Below are 27,871 nucleotides of genomic sequence, written 5' to 3'. Positions count from 1 at the left end.
ATGAGAGTATTAGTTATTATACACTTGTATTTATCCTGATCAGCATTTACTGTGCAAGTAGACTGTGTTGTAATACTGCTGCATTACTGAATGCAGAGAAATATGATGAAACTCACTTCTAGCAAATAGCCTGAAACTGTTGAAATTCAAAGGAGGGGGTAATGATGCTTAATGTAGAATTATCAATAGTATCACATGCCCTCATCCTGTGGAGAGCAGAGCATTAGGGATTTAACTTCCAACATTGGAGCTGCAGCATATTCTGGTTATTACTAACAGTATACAAGTACTTCTGCGAGTACCATCAAAAGTTTGGCAAAGAACATTCTTCCATTAGTAGGATTCAGCTGTCAGTTCTTAAATTTCCTTAGAGATGACTTTCCTATAGTCCATGGACTGTCATTTCCTCATTTTGTTTCATACAGTGATAACATCTTAAATATCTTTATTGATGACGAAACTCATCTCTCAGTTTCCTCTTTTTCTCTGTATCTCATCTGACTTTTGCAAAATAGAACCTGACAGCTGCCTCCATTCTTTAGCAACAGTGATCATCTCCAACTTTTGCCTCACAATGTATACATGAAAAACAGGTCATATTTTACAGACATACTTTTTATTAAATAGTGTATGACAAGGAAATAAAAACCGTAAAAATATACCTCAGCATTATGCTGAAGATCAAACAGTTCATGAATCAATCAATCAATCAATCAATCTCTCTCTCTCTCTCTCTCTCTCTCTCTCTCTCTCTCTCTCTCTCTCTGCATTTGCATAAATACAGTCACACATTTCAGTGAACAGTCATAAGTAATTACATGTTAACCATGAAACACAACTCTCTTTTATACAATATTTACAAATAGTCATGGTAATGACAAAACAGGTCTTTTGTTTACAAAATAACATCTTGAGGTGAAGCAATTTACACACTTACATATTTTCATTAAATTGTGAGCTCATCACAATGTGAGGCCATTGAAGTCTCTGTTCAGTATACTGTGTTACATCTCATATTGAGTCACATAATTTACAATTCCAATGCATCATGCAACAATAAATGGTATTCACTACTGTACACATTGTTTTGATAATGATAGAAATACAGGATGATAATTGATGCCAACTGTTTCCGAACATAGGAGTAATGCAAATACTCAATTTTGTTGGATTGCAGCAGTGTTATTTCTGAAGAAACTTCTCAATGACAAAAGCAGTTATGGAATGTAAGAAACTGACATGTACAGAGAAAAATACCATTGTGCTGAAAAGAACAGGAAGACTTGTCAGATATAAATAAGTTACAAATACTACAGTATAATACAGAAGAAAATTTGGAATATATTTGATTTTTAAGTCTTCAGTTTCCATATATGAGGAACAATTTAAATCACATTTGTCTGTCCTGGTGCATTACTTGGACGCTGATTGCTCCTCGTTAATAGAGATGCCATCTGAAATAAAGCAGTACAAGATTTATTTAGAAATTAAAATGCAGTGTAGCAAAAAACATTTGTGTTTCTAACAAACAAAACAGACAAGCAAGAAATAGTATAAACGTTTCATTTGTGGGTGCAAAGAGGCATGGGTTATCACAAGGTACGAAAAAACCAACTGATTGTCAATGAATGCAGGAAAGAATGGGATATATGAAGACACATTCCAGGTGGAAATCTGAATAAGGAATTTAGGACCTAAGATCTATACAATAATTCTTTTGTATAAATAAATACACCCACATATGCTGACACAATGGTCATTTGGAGAAAGAGATATGAAAGAAAAGTACAGCAGGGGAGAGTTTGTGATGAACCTTATCAGAGTATGATCTAATCATTACTGGCACCATCATTTCCACAGGGTCTGTGTGATATAATCACCACAATGCAGATGTAATAGGGTTCATATAGACTCTAGTGGCCCTAAACATGGACAGAAACCAGATTGTTTACTTAAGTGATTGTTCAAATGAAACAATATGTTTTCAAGCACTTCACTGATACTGTCCACTACAGCTAAGAAACTTAAATAAACTGCTGTTTTAATTCTTGATAGAAATTTGCATTAAATTACAGTAACACCCCCTCCCCCCCCCCCCCCCTCCCAGATGCACACACTGTTGTCTGCCTCTGTACCCTCTCTTAAATGAACATAAATCTCTTGGTCACGATGTGCATTGATCTTCAGGGCAAAACCAGAGATTGGGTCATGAAATCTGCCTCATATTCAAATTTCTTATTCCCTAAGAAAATAAAAGATCGCGGCTGCATCAGCCTTAGTGCCACGTGAGTTTTCAAATATTTGAAGATGTGACAGAAGCACTTCCTTCAATCACATGCGGTGGTTAAAGCACTGCATCACAGCAAAATTTTAAGAAGTTTCTGATATTGCAACAAGTTAACACAAAAATATACCAGTAGTTCTGATCCACACTAATGTACCTACAGGTTCTTTTTCAAGAAAATATCATTGCATTAATATCTTTATCTAAGGCTGTGTTGTGTACTTAAATTTTTTTAGCCCTTGTTCTCAAAAAATCAATCTCATACTTGAAACTGCAGCATTTATCACTCTCTGGTGGTATATGAATGCACATACAGATAGTTTCAGTTAGTACTAATACCTTACTGGAACTGTCTTTTGAGTCATTTAGGGGAAAAAAATTAAAAGGAGCAAACAATGGGATGAACTGTGAGAAGTACTGTAGAAAGAAGTTACATATAAATATTTGTAGAGCTATCAAAACTGACATGTTCCAGTTATTGATATAATCAGACTAACAATTACTTATAATCAACAACATACCATATTCATAAAAAAATATATATCCAATCACAAAATATTAGCTGATAAAAGCTGCAGTTCATTCCGGTGACCTGTTGACATATGCTGAAACTGTCTGTAATGTTACTCGTGACGGTAATGGCAGTGTGTATCGGCACTTTACATCAGATATGCTGGTTCTCACATTACGTCATTCAATATTTCTTACAACTGCTTAATCCTGTCTCCGAAGGATACAGAATATGTTTTAAATATTGAAGGGTTAGCTCCTTCATACACAAAGAAGAAAGAGTGAGAAATGAAGATTATTATGGCATAGTTAATGGTAAACAGAAGAAGTCTCGTCTCATAAAATCCTGAAGAAACAAAGTTTTATCAGTACAAAGGATAAAATTCAACTATCAAGAACAACATGGAAACAATGCTTAAGCCTATAATCTTTTCTTAATTGTTTCTGGTACTTACTTACCACTTCACATTTTAACTGCATAATAAAGAAAACTTTATCAGTTTATGTCAAGATATTACACATACCTTGCCTCCTTTCTTCTACATCATTCAATTACACACACTTATCTTCATCTTAACCCTGTGTAACACATTCATGAGCAACAACAGTAATAGTATTCAATATAATAAATGATTCAGTAATACTCTCAGTATAGTAGACATCAATGTCTAAGCACTTCTGTCACAACAACTAACACAGGTCAGCCAAAGAGGGTGGATACCATCCTATTCCGCATGTTGGTCCAAGATGTCCCACATATTTGCTACCGTGCACTAATTTATAAGATTTGTCCAATTATGTTCCTCATTCCAAGTAAGCAGAGATTCATGTAGGTGTGGATAAAATTTGGTGCCTTTGAGGATAAGGGTTATGTTAAGGCCCTTACTGCAACGGCAAAATCCAGTTCTCTTGAAACTCCATACAGCAGTTCCAATTCAAGACCTCTTTACCTTCTATTGAGCAATCATTTAAATGAAGTTGTGTCTTTTGCATGGACAGTGAGGTACTGATTCAAAGTAGCTGCCTCCAAAGTTTTAATTTTGAAAGTCTATGGGTTGGGTTGCTATGCAGGTCAGAGGGCAGACAAGGGCTCCCCAAGGGCTCATCTGTGGCAAGGGAAGCCTGTCACAGTTTGAGTTATACTTGTATTGCACACATGATGCTCAAGACAACAGTGTTGAAAACTAAACAAGCATTCAGAATTCATATTGTGGACAAATTGTTGAGTTAAGCTATTACAGACAGATAAATATAATTTCTAATACTGCTTTACCTAATGTTATACAGTGTTGACATTCAACTGCAATGTCCTTGGTATTCACGAAGAAATAATACATAGTCTATCAGTTACAAAATGGAAGGTTCATTTAAACCAGGGCATTATTGATCAAGAGTAATGTATTCTTGAAGTAACTTCACTGCTAAACACGTGATACATTCTCAGCCTTCCAGTACGTCATTTTTCCTGGGAATGCCATTTCACCTGAAACTGCTCACCCACTCATTTTACATCCAGATCATAAAAATGCGACACACTTTGCACATGTTTCCAGTGCCATCTGAAAAAAATTGGTGTGTTCATGCTGCATGCAGCCAACAATCTGTGGGCACACAGCATGTGAAAATGCTTTGTGTGGTCAGCCCCATCCAACAAACAGTAGTCTATCATGTCTATGTGAATTCTGGCACAAATGCACATGAAGAAAAACACTTGTGTGGCCAGAGCCTAAAATGTGGGTTAATCTAGTGTGACAAGTGCAGAGGTAACAAAGGATGGTGGATTCCTTTTGGGAGCAACAGGAGGAGGAGGAGGAGGAGGAAGAGGAGGAGGAGTGCCACACAGCCATCATCATCTTGGTGGTGTGGAGGTTATTAGAGGGGACAGTAGCCCATCAGGTGGTGTTCCATTTTCAAGTATGAAAAGATCTTATTTGCACCCACAAATGTGCATCTGGGATGGTGAAAGCGAATGTTCAGCAAGTAAAAGCTTCTCTAGCCAAACAGTCAGGCAGTTTATTCCCTGGGATATACACACAACTTGGGATCCAGTGTAAGACAACTGAGCAGGTAGTACAACTAATATCAGAGAGAAGGTCATGAATAGGAGATATCACCAATCACCAGGTTAGCCTGGATACTGCTCACTGAATCACTAAATATTAAAACAATGTCCAGGGGGGGGGGGGGGTGTTAACAAAACACAAGGCCCTTTTACAGGCTATCCAAGCAACAAATGATAGTCCTGGCCAGAGGGAGATGTACTACCCCATCCACATTTTAGAGCCATTAGTGTAAACAAAGAGAGCATCCTGTAGGTCCCGAGGAACTGACACAGAAAGTCATGGTGGGGAAGGGGGTGGGTGTGAGGAGGTAGGCAGAGGGAGGGGGGGGGGGCAGTGCGGCGAAAGCTTTATGGCTTTGAAAAGATCAGTGGTACAGCCTTAATTCATGGTCTGGGTACTAACCAAGGAGGACTGTGCAGGAACACATGGAGTGGACAATCTAAGGAGGCCTCAGCAGATGGCCCAGCAGTGATTGAGAAAATGAGTCATATTTATATGTTGGATTATCTGATTTTCAATCTTAATCATGACCTGGAGCATATTGTGTGATTAGTAAAAAGCCTGAAGGAGTCACCAGTCAGTGAAAGGTTCGTTATATTGTTCAAGGTTAAGAGGAGTGGTGGTTTGTTTGTTTACAAGAGTGGGGGAAGGGACCAAACTGCGTGGTCATCAGTCCATTTTTCCGAATAAAACAAAGCCTCAAGCATGAGAATCAAACATACTATACATATAACACAGAATGGTAAGAAAGGAAAAACCACAAGAAAGAAGGAAAGGCAATGAACACTAGAAGGGGCAAAAGAGGACAAGAAAACAACAGTGAGATGCAAGAAACAGAGTAAAACAAGAAAGCACATTACAGTGGCTGGCCAATCACGAAAATGAAAAGGAGAAGCCAGCCACTCTGCAACACATTAAAATCTCCACCCTAAAAGCACTAGTGTGGAGGACACAGAGGGACAAAGGACATGCGCCAAAACTGAGATCGAACGATAAAACCCACCCTCATTGATAAAATGTAAAACCAAATCACTGAAGAGGAGTTGTCTGCTAAAATCAATGATAACGAGTCCAGCAACGGAAGATGAAGTCGCAGGGCAGCCAAAGAAAGACAGAGGAGAAGAATATGGGCTACTGTCAACCATGCACTGCACCAACACTGAGGCTGGAGGTAGCCGTGGGTCGGCTGGGCACGACCAATGTGGAGCCAGCGGAAATCCACGAAGTCCCTGCAAGAGGCCCTCAGTGAGGACTTCCACACATTCATTGTCCCCTTAATAGCTCGCTGCTTGTTGTGCAAACTGAGATTTTGCCATTTCGTCTCCCAAAGCTGAAAAAGCTTGCAGTGTAATAAGGAATTCAAGTTAGCTGCGGGTAGGCCAATCTCCAGAAGTGGTTTCTGTGTATCTTGTTTGCGAGTTCATTTCCTGGAATTCTGATGTGACCAGGGGTCCAGACGAACACTGAACACCACTGTATGACTGGACCGTTCCAGGGCACAGATGGACTCCTGGATAGACGCTGCCAAAGGATGACAAGGGTAGCACTGGTTGATAGCTTTCAGGCTGCTCAAGAAGTCAGTACATAAAAGAAAGGACTCCCCAGGTCATAAACGGATATACTGAAATGTACGAGGTATGGTCATCAGCTCTGCAGTGAATACAAAGTAGCCACTAGGTAAGGAATGCTGCTGAACATGACCGCAGTGAATGTAGCCAAAGACAATGTGACCATCAGCCATTGAGCCTTCGGTGTAAACCACTTCAGAGCCCCGGAACACATCAAGAATCAAGCGGAAGTGACAGAGGAGACCTGCAGGGTTAATGGAGTCCTTAGGGCCACGTGAAAGGTCCAGGCGAAGCTTCAGCATAGGGCTAAACCATGGGGGTGTACGTAAATCAACCTCGAGGAGAGGTGGTATAGGCAAGAACTCCAGTTCAGACAGAAGCGATCGCACGTAAATCACAATCGTTAGCCCTGACGTGGGCTGTCTATGTGGAAGATCAACCACCGTGGTTGGGAAAAGACGAAGGTAATTAGGATGTTCTGGAGAGCTATGAATGTGTGCAACATAACTGGCGAGCAGTTGTGCACGACTGATCTTTAATGGAGATACTCCAGCCACCATCAGTACCCTGGTCACCAGATTCATCCTAAAAGCTCCTGTTGTTAGTTGAACTCCGAAGTGGTGAAATTGGTAGAACAAGTGCAATGCTGAGGGCGCCACCGAATCATAAATCACACTCCAATCGTCAAGGCGGGATTGAACAAGGGCTCTGTAGAGCTGCAGCAGCGTGGAGCGATCTGCACCCCAGTTAGTGTTGTTCAGGCAGCGGAGGGCATTAAAATGCTGCCATTTCCTTTCAAGCTGAAGAAGATGAGGAAGCCAAGTCAACCGAGCATCGAAAACCAGACCTAAGAATCAATACGTCTCCATGATAGTGAATGGAATGCCATTAAGGTAAAGTGCTGGTTCCGGATGAACGGTACGCCGCCGCCAGAAACAAATGACACACCGTCTTCACAGCTGAAAACTGGAAGACATGGGCTAGAGCCCAATAGCACCTTGTGGATGGCTCCCTGTAGGTGACGCTCAGCAACACCAATACTGGTGGAGCAGTACGAAATGCAGAAGTTGTCTGCATATGGAGAGGATGAGACGGACGGCCCTACAGCTGATGCTAGACTGTTAATGGCCATTAAAAATAGAGACATACTCAACACAGAACAGAATCCTGTGGGACCCCATTCTCCTGGATATGCGCGGAACTATCGGAGGCACCAACTTGGACATGGAAAGTACGGAGAGACAGAAGATTTTGGAGAAACATCTGAAGCGGGCCTTGGAGACCCCACTCGTATAATGTGGCAAGGATATGGTGGTATCATACGCTTTTCGTAAATCAAAACAGACGGCAACCAGGTGTCAATTGCTGGAAAAGGCAGTTCGGATGGCAGACTTGAGGGACACAAGATTATCAGTGGTAGAGCGACCCTGGCGAAAGCTGCCCTGACATGGAGTCAGTACGCAACAAGACTCCAGGACCCAACCCAACCGCTGACATACCATACGTTCCAGCAGCTTGCAAAGAACATTGGTGAGGCTGATGGGCCGATATCTATCCACATCTAGCAGGTATTTACCGGGCTTAAGTGCCAAAATGATGGTGCTCTCCCAGCATCCAGCACTGCGATGGAAGAATACCATAACACCAGATCTGATTGAAGGTGACGAGGAGATGTCACTAATAGTCAGATGAGATATGTTTAATCATCTGACCATGAATTCTATCTGACCCAGGAGCTGTGTCGGAGCAATGTGCAAGGGCACTGAGGAGCTCCCACTCTGTAAATGGCGCATTATAGGGTTCACTGTGCTGTGTAGCAAATCAGGACATTCCTTTCCATCCACCATTCAAGGGTGCGAAAGGCTGGGAGGTAGTTCTCCGATGCAGAGGCTTGAGCAGAGTGCTCAGCAATCGCGTTTGCATTGGTAGATAACACGCCAGTTATGTGAACATGGGAAATGCCTTTTGGGGACTGGTATCCAAAAACTCGTCTAATCTATGTCCAGATTTGGGAAGGTGACATATGACATGCAATCGTCAACACATATCTCCTATCATCCCTTCTTCCATCTTTTGATAAGCTGTCAAACGTGGGTACGGAGCCGTTTAAAGGCTATGAGGTGCTCCAGGAAAGGGAGCTGCTTATGCCACTGTAGACCCCGCTGACTCTCAGTAATTGCCACAGCAACAGCTGGCGACCACCAAGGAACTACTTTCGCCGGGGGCACCCGATACAGCGAGGGATTGTGTTTCCCGCTGCAGTAATGATCGTTGTAGTCACCCACTCAACCAACACATTGATGTTACCGTAGGGTGGAGAGTCAACGGTGACTGCAGAGGTTAAGTTTCCCAGTCTGCCCTGGTTAAAGCCCATCTGGGCAGGCGTTGATGGGCCTGATGCCGGGGCAGTGACAGGTCGCTATCACACAGATCGTCATGTGCTGTCCAATGGATAGATAGGAGATGTTCTGGGCTGCAAATGGATAAACCAATGGCTGAATAACTACCACAAGCCACAATGAAATGTGTGGCAGCCCCAGTATTGAAGAGGCAGAGATCGAACTGAGACAGTAAAGTTTCAACATCTCTTCCTAGGCCAGTAAGTATGGTGTCACCCCACAAGGGGTTATGGGTGTTAAAATATCCCAAAAGGAGTAAAGGTTTAGGGAGTTGATCAATCAGTGCAGCTAATACATGCAGGGGTACTGCACCATCTGGAGGAAGATATACATTGCAGACAGTTACTTCCAGCATCGTCCTCATTATGACAGCCACAGCTTCAAGAGGGGTTTGAAGGGGTACAGTTTCACTACGGACTGAGTTTAGGACATAAACGCAAACTCCACTTGACACTCGATTATAGTCGCAACAGTTCCTGTAATATCCCTTATAGCCGCAGTTTGCAGGGGTCCGCATTTCCAGGAACCAGGTCTCCTAGAGGGCAACACAAAAAGTAGGTGTAAAGCTTAACAGTTTCCATACCTTGGCCAGGCGGTGGAAAAAATCACAGCAATTCCACTGGATAATGACATCATTGTGAGACTGGGAAGGCATGGAACATTCAACGAGGCAGTTTACGCCTCAGGGTCACGTGCTGCCACTGACTTAGTGCCTGAGCAGTCAATATCCATTGTGTCTGAGGGTCTGGTGAGATCTAGGTCCTCAGCAGATACCAGAATTTCCACCTCATCCTCAGACGCAGAGCTTGTAGGTAGTGGAGGTGTGGGTACCACCGCAGTGCCTTGGCTCTTGGAGGGGTCTTGCTTTTTTTGCTTCTCTTGCTGCCACTTCGGTTTGTCCCACTGGGAGCGCTACACTGATTCAGCCTCGGGGAGTGAGGAGGATTGTGAAGCCCTATGACCAGCTACCTGTTGTTGCTTCAGCCACTGGCGGGTGTCAGCTGTGCCACTGGTAAGAACCTGGGAAGGGAGTGACCCAAGGGACCATTTCCTAGTGAGGAAAGCTGAAGAAGTTGAACACTTCTCCAGCTTATTAGAAGTGGGAAAAACTGTCCCTGATGGTTGGCAGGGAAGGGGGGGGGGGATGTTGCTCCTAAAGTAGGTGGTGCAGGAGCAACAGGGAGAGCAGTGCTCCGAACGGTCAAGGGGGCAGGTGTAGTGTTAGGCTCTGAGAGCCGACTGTAATTCGCTAACTGATGGGGCTATCACTGTTGTCGTAGCAGCAGCATAACACTAAGTCATTCACACATGATGAAGTAGTTAAAATTTCCTCATAGCCTCAGTCTACGTCAGAAGGTCCAGGCTCTTGTACTCCACGATTTTTCTTTCTTTCTGTAAGGTCCTGCAGTCTGGCAAGCAAGGGGAATAATGCTCTCCACAGTTAACACTGGTAGGAAGCAGAGCACTTTGAGTAATGGGACGTGATGGACATCCACAATATCAACACGTGACGCTGGAACTACACCGGGAAGACATATGGCCAAATTTCCAGCATTTAACACACTGCATAGGGGGAGAGATATATGGCTTGACATCACATCAGTAGACCATCACCTTGACCTTTTCAGGTAATGTGTAACCCTCGAAGGCCAAGATGAAGGCACCGGTGGCTACCTGATTATCCCTCGGACCGCAATGGATGAGCCAGACGAAGTGAACACCTTGTCGTTCTAAACTGGCGCGTAGCTCATCATCAGACAGCAAAGAACATCCCTGTGGAAACAAACATCCCCTAGCTTGTCGCAGGTGAGTAGTGCCTGTGACTGGGCAGAGGATGCTGTTTTGATTAACACTGATACATTTTTGACAAGCCTCCACCTCCACAAACGTGTCCTCTAAATGCTCAACAAAAAACTGAGGCTTCATCGACATGAAGTATTCCCCATCAGCTCTTAAACAGACAAGGTACCAGGACGAATAGGCTTCACTACCATCCTTAGCCTGGCGTTCCTCCCATGGTGTGGCCAGGGAGGGGAATGATTTGGGGTCATACCTCTGCTTCTGCACACTGAATTGAGCCCTAGAATGCTTAGAGACTGCTGGTGGTTCGCCACCAGCAAGAGATGATGTACCACACTTCATTGCGTGTCATCCGCCCTGATGCCACCCACTCCAATCAAGGGCTCTCCCCACATGTGCCACCCAGCCTCAGCAAGGGCCATCTGGCAGGATGGCCATTGCCGGGAGTCCTGATGCCCCAGCGTGACGGGCATCTACTCCTTGGCATCGTGGGGAGTTAATGGTGCAGGCATCAACACAGTGATCCCTGTGTTGTCAGGGAGCTACAACCAACAGGGTACATGGCGGCCCCACCACAACAGACTGGCTACCATGCTGGTTATCAGGTGCAAAGAAGTTCATGACACTGTCGGCGCACAAAGTGACACTGCACAGTGCATTGTGGAAAAAGCACCCAAAAATGTACCCTCACCCAAGAGATGGAGAATAAGCAGGACCGCAATGTGAAGACGAGAAAGTGCGCTGAAGATCTTAAATGCACGTTGGACATGAATCACCATGTACGGGCCCTTCCCTAATTGGCTCGCTCTCCGGAAAAATTTTGAAATATGAACTTCAAACCCTACAGGGGACCATCACATAAATGCCGAAATGTGTGAGACTCCTTATAGTCGCCTCTTACGACTGTCAGGAATACCTTGGGCTTATTCGAACCCCGGACCTGAAGGGGGCTGGGCTTAATAGACAGACGCAGGTCTTCAACTTGTCTTATCTGCTCATGGAATAGCCAGGTACTGTCACAAGGTGTTCAACAAGAAGGGACACATCATTAGAAATAGTACCATCAGGAAGGAGGAGACCCAAAACAGTTTATTTTTGTTACCAAGTACACTACGAAGCTTGGCCCACACCTGGGATGAACAGGCTTACTTTCCCAAGGTGTCCTCTTCCTACCTGGCTATCTTACAAGCAAATAAGAGAAGTTTAAGACATACCTTTACCTTTTACTTTCTCCCTTCCCCAAAAACCTGAATGATATAATGAACCTTTCACTGATTGGTAACTGCTACAGGCTTTTGACTAGTCATGCGATATGCTCCAGGTCCTGATTCTATTCAAAATCAGATGATCCAACATCTAAATGTGATTAAGATGGTCATATCTTGGTAAGTAAGAGCCCTGACTGGCAGAAATAGTAAGTTACAAACACTGACTGCTGTAGTCAAAGCAACAACAGCACAAGTGCAGAAGGGAATCCACTCACTAACATGTGTGTTCCAACGCACAGACTCCTCCACATCTCAGGGGCAGTATGGTTCTGATAGAATCCACAGCAACCTCGAAATGTTGCAGAATGCTTATCAGTGAAATATATTTCTTGGAGAGCAACACATATTGCAGAAAGAGAGACAATTATTATTATTATTATTATTATTATTAGTAGTAGTAGTAGTAGTAGTAGTAGTAGTAGTAGTAGTAGTAGTTCTGGCAGGTTATTGTAATACTCATTATAGTTTCACTGAATTACAAAATTAAGGGTGTCCTCGATAGGCGTGAAGGTGCCACGAGGACATGTCCCAACTGACAATCACTGTGTGTCACTATTGAGGTGGAACAACATCAAGGAACATGGGTTCAGAGCCCAATGGCATGGAGGGATGTGGCACCTCTAGGGTCAGAAGCATGGTCTTCTACTGAGGGTTTTTTTCCCTCTTTTTCCATTTTTGACAGGGCTTTTGTGAGGTCTTTTCTGCTGTGGGATGGAAACTAAAGAGGAGTGGGCAGCCCTGGGACCATAGCCCATAGCTTCTTCAGCCACTGGCTCATGTCAAGTCACTGGTCAGACAGAGACTTTCCAAAACAAAGCCCTGTCAGCAGTACATGCAAGAGGGGGATTCCACTTTTATGGTCAGGGGCAGAGGGTTGACCGCCCCAAAGATGCTGCTACAGGAACCCCAAGAGAGAAGATCTTATCCCTCCCATGAGCTAATGTGCTTGGATGACTAACAGAGGTCAGCATCAAAGGAATGGAAAGAGTAAATACTTGAGGTATTGCAAATGACCTGCCCACAGTAGTGACAAAAATTGTTATCAGTGAAAGAGGACACAAATGATCATACTTTTTCTGAGCTTCAAAATATGAGAGGCAATTGCAGACTTCATGTTCCTGATTTCGTATTTCATAATGAGAGTAGCACATGTCAGGAAGAGAGGACACCTCTGCAACAGATGTTGAAAGGAGGTAGCTCACACACTGAGTTTTTCATTATCTGGATGACAAACCATGTCATTTGTACATCAGGGAGGCATATACACAAAGCAATGGTATTTAAAGGAAATAAATCTTCAGTCATGATGGGAAACCACAATTTCAACATACAAAAGAGCTCCAAGTCCTTTGGAGACCAGGCGGGAAGGACCAAAACTAACATCCCATAGTAATTCCTGTCTCATAATGCAACATTTTTTAACCAAGAGATGACACATGTTGTCAGTTTCAGTACATAAAGATCCTCCTTCCTACCATCAAATCTACATCAACATCTACATCTACATCCCTATTCCGCAAGCCACCTGACGGTGTGTGGCGGAGGGTACCTTGAGTACCTCTATCGGTTCTCCCTTCTATTCCAGTCTCATATTGTTTGTGGAAAGAAGGATTGTCGGTATGCTTTTGTGTGGGCTCTAATCTCTCTGATTCTATCCTCATGGTCTCTTCACAAGATATATGTAGGAGGGAGCAATATACTGCTTGAGTCTTCAGTGAAGGTATGTTCTCGAAACTTCAACAAAAGCCCGTACCGAGCTACTGAGCGTCTCTCCTGCAGAGTCGTCCACTGGAGTTTATCTATCATCTCCGTAACGCTTTTGCGATTACTAAATTATCCTGTAACAAAGCGCGCTACTCTCCGTTGGATCTTCTCTATCTCCTCCATCAACCCCATCTGGTATGGATCTCACACTGCTGAGCAGTATTCAACAGTGGGCAAACAAGCGTACTGTAACCTCCTTCCTTTGTTGAGGATTGCATTTCCTTAGGATTCTTCCAATGAATCTCAGTCTCGCATCTGCTTTACCAACGATGAACTTTATATGTTCACTCCATTTTAACTCACTCCTAATGTGTACTCCCAGATAATTTATAGAATTAATTGCTTCCAGTTGCTGACCTGCTATATTGTAGCCAAATGATATGGGATCTTTCTTTCTATGTATTCGTATTACACTTACATTACACTAGTCTACATTGAGATTAAATTGCCATTCCCTGCACCATGCGTCAATTCGCTGCAGATCCTCCTGCATTTCAATACAATTTTCCATTGTTACAACCTCTCGATATACCACAGCATCATCCGCAAAAAGCGTCAGTGAACTTCCGATGTCATCCACAAGCTCATTTATGTATGTTGTGAATAGCAATGATCCTACAACACTCCCCTGCGGCACACCTGAAGTCACTCTTACTTCGGAAGACTTCTCTCCATTGAAAATGACATGCTGTGTTCTGTTATATAGGAACTCTTCAATCCAATCACACAATTGGTCTGACAGTCCATATGCTCTTACTTTGTTCAATAAACGACTGTGTGGAACTGTATCGAATGCCTTGCGGAAGTCAAGAAACACGGCATCTACCTGTGAACCCACATCTATGGCCCTCTGAGTCTCGTGGATGAATAGTGCGAGCTGGGTTTCACACGACCGTCTTTTTCTTAACCCATGCTGATTCCTACAGAGTAGATTGCTAGTCTCCAGAAAAGTCATAATACTCTAACATAATGTGTGTTCCAAAATTCTACAACTGATCGACGTTAGAGATATAGGTCTATAGTTGCGCACATGTGTTCGACGTTCCTTCTTGAAAACGAGCATGACCTGTGCCCTTTTCCAATCCTTTGGAATGCTACGCTCTTCTAGACTTCTAAGACACCTACGGTACACCGCTGCAAGAAGGGGGGCAAATTCCTTCGCGTACTCTGTGTAAAATCAAACTGGTATCCCGTCAGGTCCAGTGGCCTTTCCTGTTTTGAGCGATTTTAATTGTTTCTCTATCCCTCTGTCGACTATTTTGATATCTACCATTTTGTCATTTGTGCGGCAATCTAGAGAGGGAACTACAGTGCAGCCTTCCTCTGTGAAACAGCTTTGGAAAAAGACATTTAGTATTTCGGCCTTTAGTCTGTCATCCTCTGTTTCAGTACCATTTTGGTCACAGAGTGTCTGGACATTTTGTTTTGATCCACCTACCGCTTTGACATAAGACCAAAATTTCTTAGGATTTTCTGCCAAGTCAGTACACAGAACATAACTTTCGAATTCATCCCTCCTCACACTGCATTTTGCTTTGCGTAATTTTTGTTTGTCTGCAAGGCTCTGGCTATGTTTATGTTTCTGTGAAGTTCCCTTTGCTTCTGCAGCAGTTTTCTAACTCGGTTGTTGTACCACGGGGGCTCTTTTCCATCTCTAACGATCTTGCTTGGCACATACTCATCTAACGCATATTGTATGATAAATTGTTTGTGCATCAGGATGTCTGCCACAACTGATTAGCTTGCACATAGTACATATTAGAACATTTGAAAACTTCAGCATTTATTTCATAAGATAAATTTTTGAGTGTCCTAAGCAAGGCAATTGCCCACTTTCGCCACTCTATCATCAGCTGTGCATGCAACAAACAAGGTACATGGAGCAAATTTCAATTTTCATATACACATTCCAAAATTTGTCTATGATCTCCAAGCAGTCTCTCTGTATTCCACTTCACAACATCTGCAGCTGCCTGAAAATGATATTCATTGTAACATGCCAGATGAATAAAAGTTTATGAAAGCAGTAAAGGCAGCCACTCACATTCGTTATACTCCTCCAATAACTTTCCATCACCATGTTTATACTGCTAAATTAATGACTACTTTGAGCAGTGTCCTCAAGTAAATCACAAACACTACAAAATATTGGGTTTTATTGTAAATTGTGTGTTTAATTAGTTTCTTAATTTTGGGGGGTTAGTATGCGAGCATGGTATTAACCACTAATGCATGTGAATACTTGGAAAGCATACTCTGGAAGTTTTTACTGATGGAAAGGAAGAGCATGTCAATACAGCTGAACACACAAATCTTGTTTTAATAATTTCTATATACTCACATTCTGTATCACTTGCTTCCTAAAGAAATCTGAGGTCATTGATGAAACGGACTGTCCAACCGACTGGTTGCTTCCAATTTTACACTTTATGTAGCCATATAAATTTGCTCCATTAAGGGCTAAAGCTATGCAGATGACAAGCTGAAATAAATTTGGCATCCAAATTCATTAAATGTGTAATAATAGTTTTTAACTATAAATAATGTTATAAACAAGACATGTTTTGAACAGTTACGGTTAAAATTGAAGTAATGGTAAAATATCGCCAATTTCCAAAAAGTTGCTGTGTAAAGTGTTCAGTAAAAATATTATTATTATTATTATTATTATTATTATTGGGAAGGATCCAGATGGCACAGCCTGAGAAGCAGTCATTGGAATGAACATCGTGGTGGGCAGCATGTTCAGCAACAACGTGGTCCAGTTGTTTTTTGGCCAGTTTGTTGGGGGCCTTTCATGCAGTCAGACAACTTGTTGGTTGTTATGCCCACACACAATGCAGCACACTGGTTGCAGCTTAGCTTGTAGATCACATGACTGGTTTCAACGGTAGCCCTGTCTTTGATGGGATAGGAGATGTTTGTGATCCAACTGAAGTAGGTGATGGCGGAAGGATGTATGGGGCAGGTGTTGCATCTAGATCTAGTGCTGGGATATGATCCATGAGGCAAGAGTTAGGAGCAGGGGTTGTGCAGAGATGGGCAAGGATGTTGTGTAGGTTTGGTGGGTGGCGGAATACCACTGTGGGAAGGGTGGGTAGAATAGTGGGCAGGACATTTCTCATTTCGGGGCATGACAAGAGGTAGTCAAAACCCTGGTGGAGAATGTAATTTAGTTGCTACAGTCCTGGGTGGTACCGAGCCACAAGGGGAATGCTCCTCTGTGGCCAGAAGGTGAGACTCTGAGTGGTGTTGGTTACTGGAATGATAAGGTACAGGAGATTGGTTTTTGTACAAGTTTGGGAGGGTAATTACAATCTGTAAAGGCCTCAGTGAGCTCCTCAGTATATTTTGAGAGAGACCATTTATCGCTACAGATGTGACGATCACAGGTGGCTACCTTGTATGGAATGAACCTCGTGGTATGGAATGGGTGGCAGCTGTCGAAGTTGAGGTATAGCTGGTGGTTGGTAGGTTTGATATGGACAGAGGTAGGTACTGATATAGCAATCTTTGAGGTGGAGGTCAACATAGAGGAAGGTGGCTTGATGCGTTGAGTAGGACCAGGTGGAGTGAATGGGGGAGATGGTGTTGAGGTTCTGGAGGAATGTGGATAGGGTGTCCTCACCCTCGATCCAGATCATGGTGTCATCAATGAATCTGAATCAGGTGAGGAGAAGTAATTGTGAGAATATAGTCAGTCATGGCGATTGGGAAGGAGGTGGCTGTTTTCTAATCCATCAGGCATTAGGAAAGGTAGTGCTCAATAGCAGTAAGGCCATGGGCATTAGGGATGTTAGTGTAAATAGTTTCATCAATAGTGATGAACAGGGCATTGTGTGTTAAAGGAACAGGAACTGTGGAGAGTCAGTGAAGGAAATGGCTAAAATCTTTTGTATAAAAGGGTAGGTTGGGAGTAATGAGCTGAAGGTGTTGCTCTATGAGAGCAGAGATTCTCTCAGTGCGGACACAGTAACCAGCCACAATGGGGCATCACGGATGGTTGACTTTATGTACTTTAGAAAGCTTGTAGAAGTTAAGAGTGGGGGGGAGTGATAAGGGTGAGAAGAGAGGTGGACTCCTGGGAGAGGTCCAGGGATGAGCCAAAGATTTGAGAAGAGACTGGAGATCCTGCTGGACTTGTGGAATGGGGTCACTGTGGCAGGGTTTCTGGGCAGATGAATCTGACAGCTGGCAGAATCCTTCTACCAGGTAATCCTTGTGGTTCAAAACAATACTGGTGGAGTCTTTGTCATCAGGTAGGATTATAAGGTCGGGATCAGCTTTTAGGTGCTCGATTGGGGATTTTGTTGTTGTTGAAAGATCAGTTTGCATGTTGAGGAATTTGGGGAATGATGATGAAGGGTTGAGGTTAAGAAATTCTGGAAAGTTAACAGGGGGTGATTTGGGGGCAGTGGGGTGGAGCACGATTGGATGGAGGAATGAACTGAGTCAGGCAGGGCTCAACTTAGGTCCTTGGTTGAGTCTGATTAATAGGGTTGGTGGTAAAAAGGTATTTCACTGTAGGAGCCAGAAGAAGGAGAGAAGATCATTAACAAGTCTTACATGACTGAATTTAGGGATGGAGCAAAAGGTGAGGCCTTTGGAAAGAAATGATACTTCTGCGGGCCTAAGGCTTTTGAGGAAAGTTTCATGTCTGTGTTTTGGGTCTGTTTAGGCTCTGAATTCTGAGTGGTGGTGGGAAGGAGTTTTGGAGGGTGAAGGAAATGTAGCAGGTCTGCCAGACAGGGTTTGTCTGCTATGAAAGGATGTGGGGGAGGTTTGGAGGTGGTTGTAAAGGTGGTGGACAGTGATAATCCAAGGTGGGAGTAGGACGTGAGAAGGTTGGACAGCTTTTTGATGTGGCATTGTGCATGTTGCTCTAGTTCCTGGAGGGCAAGAATTTCAATGTGTGCTATGGGATCCATGAATTTGGGATCACACGGCAGGAGAAATTTGCAGATGGAGAAAGATACTGCAAGGTGGTTTGGGATTGATTGGTATGGTTTTGCAGCTCCCCGCACTCCTACCTTCTACAAGCTTCCTAAAGTCTATAAACCCAAATACCCATTATGCCATATTGTAGTCAGTTACTGTGCCCCCACTGAAAGAATCTCTGCTCTCATAGACCAACACCTTCAGCCTATTATCCCTAACCTACCCTCCTATATGAAAGATATCAACCATTTCCTCCACTGACACTCCACAGTTCCTGTTCCTTTAACACACAGTACTCTGCTTGTCACTATTGATGCCACCTCCCTGTACACTAACATCCCAAATGACCTGGCCTTACAGCAATGGAACACTACATTTCCCAACACCCAATGGATTCCAAAACAACCACCTCCTTTTTAGTTGCCATGACCAAATACATCCCAACAATTACTACTTCTCACCTGGTTCAGATTCACTGATAATGTGATCTGGATCCACATTCCTCCAGAATCTCAACACCATCTCCACCATTTGCTTCACCTGGTCCTACTCAACACATCAAGTCACCTTCCTCAATGTTGACCTCCACTGCAAAGACTGCTACATCAGCACCTCTGTCCATGTCAGACCTACCAACAACCAGCAATACCTCCATTTTGACAGCTGCCCCCTATTCCATACCAAGAAGTGCCTTCCATACAGGGTAGCCACATGCGGCCGTCACATCTGTAGTGATAAACGGTCTCTCTCAAAATATTCTGAGGATCTCACCAAGGCCTTTACAGATTGTAATTACCCTCTTCTGTACCTTATTGTTCCAGCAATCAAACACCTCCCAAAGTCTCAACGTCTGGCTACAGAGGAGCATTCCCCTTGTGGATCAGTACCACCCAGGACTAGAGCAACTGAATTACAGCCTCCGACAGTGTTTCAACTACCTCTCATCATGCCCTGAAATGAGCCTTTAGTGGGGGCGAGAGTGAGGGATCGGAGGGTGGAGGGGTTCACCTTTCCCACTAGCAGAAATCTGGAAAGGGAGTGACCCACGACACCCCTTCCTAGTGAGAGCCTTACACTCCTCTGGCTCAGAAGTGGGGACTGAAATCCCCGATGGCTGAGGGGTAGGGGGTGGGGGGGGGGGGGGGGGGGGGGGGTTGTTGCTCCTGAAGTAGGTGGTGCGGGACAACAGGGCTGGAAGTGGTCCCTCCACCATCAAGGGAGCAGGTGTAGTCTCCCAGTTCTGAGAGGCGACAGGAATTCAAGGAACTAATAGGGGCAACAACTGTTCTCGTAGCAGCAGCGTATGAGGTGGTCATAGCTACAGGATGTGGGCGCTCGAATTTCGTCTTAGCCTCCCCGTCAGTTGGTCCAGGGTCTTAGATTCCATGAATTTTCTGTCTTTCTGTAAAATCCTGCAGTCCGGTGGGCAAAGTGAATGATGCTCTCCACAGTTTACACAGATGTGAGGCAGGCACATTGAGTACTGGGATGCGATGGACGTCCACAATCTCGACAGGTGGGGCTGGAAGTACAGTGGGAAGACATCTGGACGAACTTCCAGCACTTAAAGCATCGCACTGGGGAAGGGATATATGGCTTGATGTAACAGAGGTAGACCATCACCCTGACCTTCTCGGGCAATGTGTCACCCTCGAAGGCCAAGATGTAGGCACCAGAGGCAACCTAGTTATCCCTTGGACGCGCCGAAAGAAATTAACACCTCGTCACTCTAAATTGGCGTGCAGCTCGTCGTCACACTGCAAAAGAAGATCCCAGTGGAATATAATAGCCTACATCATATTTAAACTCTTATGAGGCGTGATGGTAACAGAAACAACCCCCAACTTGTGACAAGCGAGTAATGCCCTTGACTGGGCAGAAGGTGCTGTTTTTATCAAGACTGACCCAGAACACATTTTGGACAAGCCCTCCACCTCCACAAACTTGTCCTCCAAAAACTGAGGCTTCATAGACATGGAAGATTCCCCATCAACTCTCGTACATACAAGGTACCGGGGTGAATAAGCTTCACTGCCATCCTTAGCCTGACATTCCTCCAATGGTGTGGCCAGGGAGTGGAACAACTTGGGGTCATATTTCTTAGCATTAAAGTTAGACTTTGCCCACATAGAGACTGCTGGCGGAGGACTACCAGCAAGAGATTACATACTATGCTTCATGGCGTGTCACCCGCCCTGATGCCACCCACTCTGACCAGGGACTCTCCCCACGGGTGCCACCCAGCCAGAACAAAGGTCACCTGGCTGGATGGATATGGCCAGGAGTCCTGATGCCCCGGGGTGATGGGCCTCAACTCCTTGGCATACGTGGGGAGTTAACGGCGCAGAGCAATCCCTGTGTTGTCAGGGGGCTACAACCAACAGGGTACATGGCAGCCCCACCACAATGGACTGGCTGCCACGCTGGATATCAGGTGCAATGAAGTCCATGGTCATCGTCAGCACAGAAAGTGACACTGCATAGTGCATGGTGGAAAAAGCACCCAAGAAGGTGTTCTCACCCAAGAGATGGAGAATAGGCAGGACTGCAATGCGGCAATGAGAAAGGGGGCTAAAGATTTCAATGCATGATGGACACGACGCCCTTCCCCAATTGGCTGGCTCTTCGGGAAAATTTTGAAAAATTGAGGTCAAACCCTACAGCGGACCATCACATAAAGGCTGAATCATGTGAGACTCCTTTTAGCCGCCTCTTATGACAGGCAGGAATACCTCAGGCCCATTCTAACCCCCGGACCCACAGGGTGAGGAGTTGGGAGGGGGAGGTAGGGGGGAGGGAGGGAGAATCCAAATTTGAAGATAAGAGAAAAGAAAGTGGTGAGACTGACTGGAAAATGAGAAGAGAATAAAGCATAACTTGGAGAAGATGAGATCAACTGTTTTACTGTACTTAACCTCTGATAGGAAGCCTGCCAACTGATGAGCCACATAGACATAGCACGTAGTGGTCACTTATCTGGTCATAACCTTTCTAACCTGACATATAAAGCACTAACAGTAAAACAGATGGATGGATGGTGGTGGTAACCAAATAGCCGGGTGATGGACATTCAACACACACAATCACAGTTTGTACTAATTGTGTAGCGTTAGTACTCATTCACAAAGAACCTTGGTGGAATGTTTTAGGGAAAATAAATATGGATGAGTTGTTCATCAATTTCCACTGTAAATAATCTGCTACCTTCTGGGCTATATGTATTCTGACACAAAAGCTAACTAAATGCTCAATTATAATATTGACCTATGGCCCCATCTGGTATGTGATCAGAATGTGAACATGTCACATTAATCCCCAACTGTGAGGTTCAGATGCACAATGGTCTGGGCTGAGATTTCCATGAGTATAGCTCTACTGGGGCTTTGCACTGTTCCCATTTCACACCAAATTCTCCTGACACCGGTACACCAGATATAACACATGTAGGGCGGTCATAGATCCCACTTCCATGTCCCACGCACATGGGGGGGGGGGGGGGGGCATTCTGGCATGGATGAAAGAACATTCAGAGATATGAAATGAAAGAACTCCAGAAAATGGCTCCACACAATCAGGCATCCTAAGTTTGGCAAATTCAGAATTTTAGGGTAGAAAGACAGTTCAGAAGAACAGGAACAGGAGTTGAACAAAGCATATTATGTTATAACAATACAATGAAAAGGACAATTGCTACTCATCATATAGAGGAGATGCTGAGTCGCAGAAAGGCACAGCAAAAAGACTGTGGGAAAGTTAGCTTTCGGCCAACAAACTCTTTGTCGATAGGCCTTGTTGGCCGAAAGCTAACTTTCCGACAATATTTTTGTTGTCGCCTTTCTATAACTCAGTGTCTCCACTGTATGGTGAGTAGTGACTATCCTTTTCATTATATTGTCATGTTACATCCTGGATTTTCCATTGTTCAAATTAGATCAGGAGCTGTTAACAGAAGTATACTACAAAAAGGAAGAAAAACAGAAGTGGAATCCAAATAGAATTAAAATCAGTACCAATGTTTTATTGCAGAGGGAACTTAGATGTAGACTATTCTAAACATTAAAATTTAAAACAACACTGAGTATCTGGTGTTGCCCAGGTAACTTAGATAAATTATTTACCCCAATCTTAGACTGAAAAAGAATTAGTTGTCTATAGCGTAAAAGTAACTTACTTTACTCATATATTTTCAGAGGTATACATCTTATAACATAGTCAATCCAAAAACTATATATCTGACATTGATCTTTAGATTATTTTTACATGTCACACCCTTCAAAACAACAAAACCTCTTAAGTATTTTGAGGGGAAGGAGGTGGCCTTACCCAACAGTGTTTGCAATCACAGACGCATACATGCATAAAGACACTAAGGTGACGAAAGTCATGACATACCTTCTAATGTCTTGTCAGACCTCCTTTACTCTGGTGTAGTGCAGAAACTTTATGTGGCATGGACTCAATAAGTCACTGGAAGTCCCCTGCAGAAGTACTGGGCCATCCTGGCTCTACAGCCATCCATAATTGCTAAAGTGTTGCTGGTGCAACCTAAATGTTCACTTCGATTCATATCAGACAATCTTTGTGGCCACATCATTCATTCAAATTGTTGAAAATGTTCTTCAAACCTATCATGAACAATTGTGGTTTGGTGACATTGAGCATTGTCACCCATAAAAATTCTATCATCGTTTGACAACAGGAAGTCCATAATTGGCTGCAAATGGTCCCGCAAGTAGCCAAACATACCCATTTCTGGTCAATGAATGGTTTAGTTGGACCAGAGGACCCAGTCCAATCCATGTAAACACTACTCACACCATTACGAAGCCCCCACTAGCTTGCACTACGCCTTGCTTACACCTGGGTCCATGACTGTGAGGTCTGCACCACACTCAAATCCTATCATCAGCTCTTACTTACTGAAATCGAGACTCATCTAAGCAGGTAACAATTTTCCAGTCACCTAGGATTCGATCGATATGGTCATGGCCCCAGCAGAAACACTGCACGTGATGTCACATTGTTAGCAAAGGCTCTTGCGTCAATTATGTGCAGCCATAGCCTATTAACATCAAGCTTCACTGCTCTGTCCTAACGGATACATTCTTCATACATCCCACATTGATTTCTACAGTTATTTCATGCACTGTTGCTTATCTGTTAGCACTGAGAATTCTACGCAAATGCTGCTCTGTCATTAAGTGAAGACCTTCGGCCATTGCATTGACTGTCATGAAAGATTCAGTCTGAAATAATTGATATTCTTGGCACACTCTTGACATTGTGAGTCTCAGACTATTGAATTCCCTAACGATTTATGAAATAAAATGTCCCATGCATCTAGCTCCAACTACTTTTCCAAGTTCAAAGTCTGTTAATTCTCATCATACAGCTATAATCATTTCGCACTTCTTCAATGGTGTCATCTGAGTACAAGCAACAGCTCCATCAATGCTCTGCTCTTTTATACCTTGCGTATGCAATACTACCACCATCTGTGTAGGTGCATATCGCTATCCCATGACATTAGTCACCACAGTACACACACACACACACACACACACACACACACAGATATATCGACAATCAATGACCCCTAAAACCACTTGTCTGTCTTACTGTGTTCCCCCTTGGATGGTGATCTTGTGCACTTTGGATACAGTTCTCATACATACGCAGCTGCTAAAGGTCCTTCTGCAGTTCATACTCCCACTGCTTTCTCGGTCTTCCACTAGCACGAGTTCCATCAGTTCTTTCTATAAGCACAGTGTGGTGGTTCTTTTCAAATGTCGTCGTCGTCATTGTCGTGGTCTTCAGTCCAGGGACTGGTTTGATGCAGCTATCTATCCTACTCTATCCTGTGCAAGCTTCTTCATCTCCCAGTACCTACTGCAACCTACATCCTTCTGAATCTGTTTAGTGTATTCATCTCTTGGTCTCCCTCTATGATTTTTACCCTCCACGCTGCCCTCCAATACTAAATTGGCGATCCCTTGATGCCTCAGAATATGTCCTACAGCCATGGCTTATTAAACTGATAGGTCGGTAATTTTCACACCTGTCAGAACCTGCTTTCTTTGGGATTGGAATTATTATATTCTTCTTGAAGTCTGAGGGAATTTCGCCTGTTTCATACATCTTGTTCACCAGATGGTAGAGTTTTGTCAGGGCTGGATCTCCCAAGGCCGTCAGTAGTTCCAATGGATTGTTGTCTACTCCAGGGGCCTTGTTTCGACTCAGGTCTTTCAGTGCTCTGTCAAACTCTTCACGCAATATGGTATCTCCCATTCCATCTTCATCTACATCCTCTTCCATTTCCATAATACTGTCAAGTACATCGCCCTTGTATAGACTCTCTATATACTCCTTCCACTTTTCTGCTTTCCCCTCTTTGCTTAGAACTGGATTTCCATCTGATCTCTTGATATTCATGCAAGTGGTTCTTTCTTCTCCAAAGGTCTCTAATTTTCCTGTAGGCAGTTTCTATCTTACCCCTAATGATACTTGCTTCTACATCCTTACATTTGTCCTCTAGCCAACCCTGGTTAGCCAGTTTGCACTTCCTGTTGATCTCATTTTTGAGACGTCTGTATTCCTTTTTGCCTCCTTCATTTACTGCATTTTTGTATTTTCTCCTTTCATCAATTAAATTCAATATCTGTTCTGTTACCCAATGATTTCTATTAGCCCTCATCTTCTTAACTACTTGATCCTCTGCTACTTTCTCTATTTCATCTCTCAAAGCTACCCATTCTTCTTCTACTGTATTTCTTTCTCCCGTTCTTGTCAATCCTTCCCTAATGCTCTCCCTGAAACTCTCTACAACCTCTGGTTCTTTCAACTGATCCAGGTCCCATCTCCTTAAATTCCCACCTTTTTGCAGTTTCTTCAGCTTTAATCTACAGTTCATAACCAATAGATTAAGATCAGAGTCCACATCTGCCCCTGGAAATGTCTTACAATTTAAAACCTGGTTCCTAAATCTCTGTCTTACCATTATATAATCTATCTGACACTTTCAAGTATCTCCAAGCTTCTTCGATGTGCAACGTTCTTTTATGATTCTTGAACCAAGTGTTAGCTATGATTTGGTTGTGCTCTGTGTAAAATTCTACCAGGCGACTTCCTCTTTTAATCCTTAAACCCAATCCATATTCATCTACTACGTTTCCTTCTCTTCCTTTTCCTACTATCGAATTCCAGTCACCCATGACAAATTTTCGTCACCCTTCACTATCTGAATAATTTCTTTTATTTCATTATCATATCTGAATAATTTCTTTTATTTCATCATACATTTCATCAAACTCTTCGTCATCTGTGGAGCTAGTTGCCATATAAACTTGTATTACTGTGGTATGCATGGACTTCATACCTATCTGGGCCACAATAATGTGTTCACTATGCTGTTTGCAGTAGCTTACCCGCTTTCCTACTTTTTTATTCATTATTAAACCTACTCCTGCATTACCCCTATTTGATTTTGTATTTACACTACTGGCCATTAAAACTGATACACCACGAAAATGATGTGCTACAGATGCAAAATTTAACCGAAAGGAAGAGGATGCTGTGATATGCAAATGATTAGCTTTTCAGAGCATTCCCACAAGGTTGGCGCTGGTGGCGACACCTACAACGCGCTGACATGAGGAAAGTTTCCAACCAATTTCTCACACACAAACAGCAGTTGACCAGCGTTACCTGCTGAAACGTTGTTGTGATGCCTTGTGTAAGGAGGAGAAATGCGTACCATCATGTTTCCGAATTTGATAAAGGTCAGATTGTAGCCTACCACAATTGCAGTTTCTCGTATCGCTACACTGATGCTCGTGTTGGTCGAGATGACAGGCATCTTACCCGCAAGGCTATAACGGACTGTGCAGCCACATCTCGATCCCTGAGTCAACAGATGGGTACGTTTGCAAGACAACAACCATCTGCACGAACAGTTCAACGAAGTTTGCAGCAGCATGGACTATCAGCTCGGAGACCATGGCTGCATCACAGACAGGAGTGCCTGCAATGGTGTACTCAATGGCAAACCTGGGTGCACGAATGGCAAAACCTCATTTTTTCGGATGAATAAAGTTTCTGTTTACAGCATCATGATGGTCGCATCTGTGTTAAGCGACATCGCGGTGAACGCACATTGGAAGAGTGTATTCGTCATTGTCATACTGGCATATCACCCGGTGTGATGGTATGGGTGCCATCGGTTACATGTCTCGGTCACCTTTATTTCACATTGACGGCACTTTGAACAGTGGACGTTACATTTCAGATGTGTTATGACCCGTGGCTCTACCCTTCATTCGATCCCTGTGAAACCCTACATTTCAGCAGGATAATACACGACTGCATTTTGCAGGTCCTGTACAGGCCTGTCTGGATACAGAAAATGTTCGACTGCTGCCCTGGCCAGCACATTCTCCAGATCTCTCACCAATTGAAAATGTCTGGTCAATGGTGGCTGAGCAACTGGGTCATCCCAATACGCCAGTCACTACTCTTGCGGAACGGTGGTATCATGTTGAAGCTGCATGGGCAGCTGTACCTATACACACCATCTGAGCTCTGTTTGACTCAATGTCCAGACGTATCAAGGCCATTATTACGGCCAGAGGTGGTTGTTCTGGGTATTGGTTTCTCAGGATATAAGCACCCAAATTGTGTGAAAATGTAATCGCATGTCAGTTCTAGTATAATATATTTGTTTATCATCTGCATTTCTTCCTGGTGTAGCAATTTTAATGGCCAGTAGTGTATAACCCTGTATTCACCTGACCGGAAGTCAGGTTCATCCTGCCACCGAACTTCACTAATTCCCACTATATCTAAGCTTAACCTATCCATTTCCCTTTTTAAATTTTCTAACCTACCTGTCTGATTAAGGGATCTGGCATTCCATGCTCCAACCCGTAGAATGCCTATTTTCTTTCTCCTGATACAACGTCGTCCTGAGTAGTCCCCGCCCGGAGATCCGAATGGGGGACTGTTTTACCTCCGGAATATTTTACCCAAGAGGACACCATCATTTAACCATACAGTAAAGCTGAATGCCCTTGGGAAGAATTACGGCTGTAGTTTCCCCTTGCTTTCAACCATTCGCAGTAACAACACAGCAAGGCCATTTTGGCTGGTGTTACAAAGCCAGATCGATCAATCATCCAGACTGTTGCCCCTGCAACTACTGAAAAGGCTGCTGCCCCTCTTCAGGAACCACACATTTGTCTGGCCTCTCAACAGATACCCCGCCATTGTGGTTGCACCTACG

At 43.6% G+C, this 27,871-nt stretch overlaps 1 protein-coding gene across 2 annotated transcripts in view; it reads right to left on the bottom strand.

Moving 5' to 3' along the window:
* Positions 1–597: 597 nt before the first annotated feature.
* Positions 598–27,871, bottom strand: part of LOC126356203 (uncharacterized Golgi apparatus membrane protein-like protein CG5021) — a 49,898-nt gene continuing 22,624 nt past the window's right edge. For both annotated transcript variants that reach the window (XM_050007008.1, XM_050007007.1), the window contains exons 6-7: positions 15,998–16,138; positions 598–1,454 (exon numbers count right to left, since the gene is read on the bottom strand). In XM_050007008.1, the coding sequence (XP_049862965.1) occupies positions 1,386–1,454; positions 15,998–16,138 (210 nt within the window). In that variant the 3' untranslated portion in view covers positions 598–1,385. The remainder of the gene's footprint in view (positions 1,455–15,997; positions 16,139–27,871) is intronic.

The sequence above is a fragment of the Schistocerca gregaria genome, chromosome 3 (assembly GCF_023897955.1).
Source record: "Schistocerca gregaria isolate iqSchGreg1 chromosome 3, iqSchGreg1.2, whole genome shotgun sequence".
Taxonomy (NCBI): Eukaryota; Metazoa; Arthropoda; class Insecta; order Orthoptera; family Acrididae; genus Schistocerca; species Schistocerca gregaria.
This window is presented reverse-complemented; position numbering and strand designations above follow the sequence as displayed.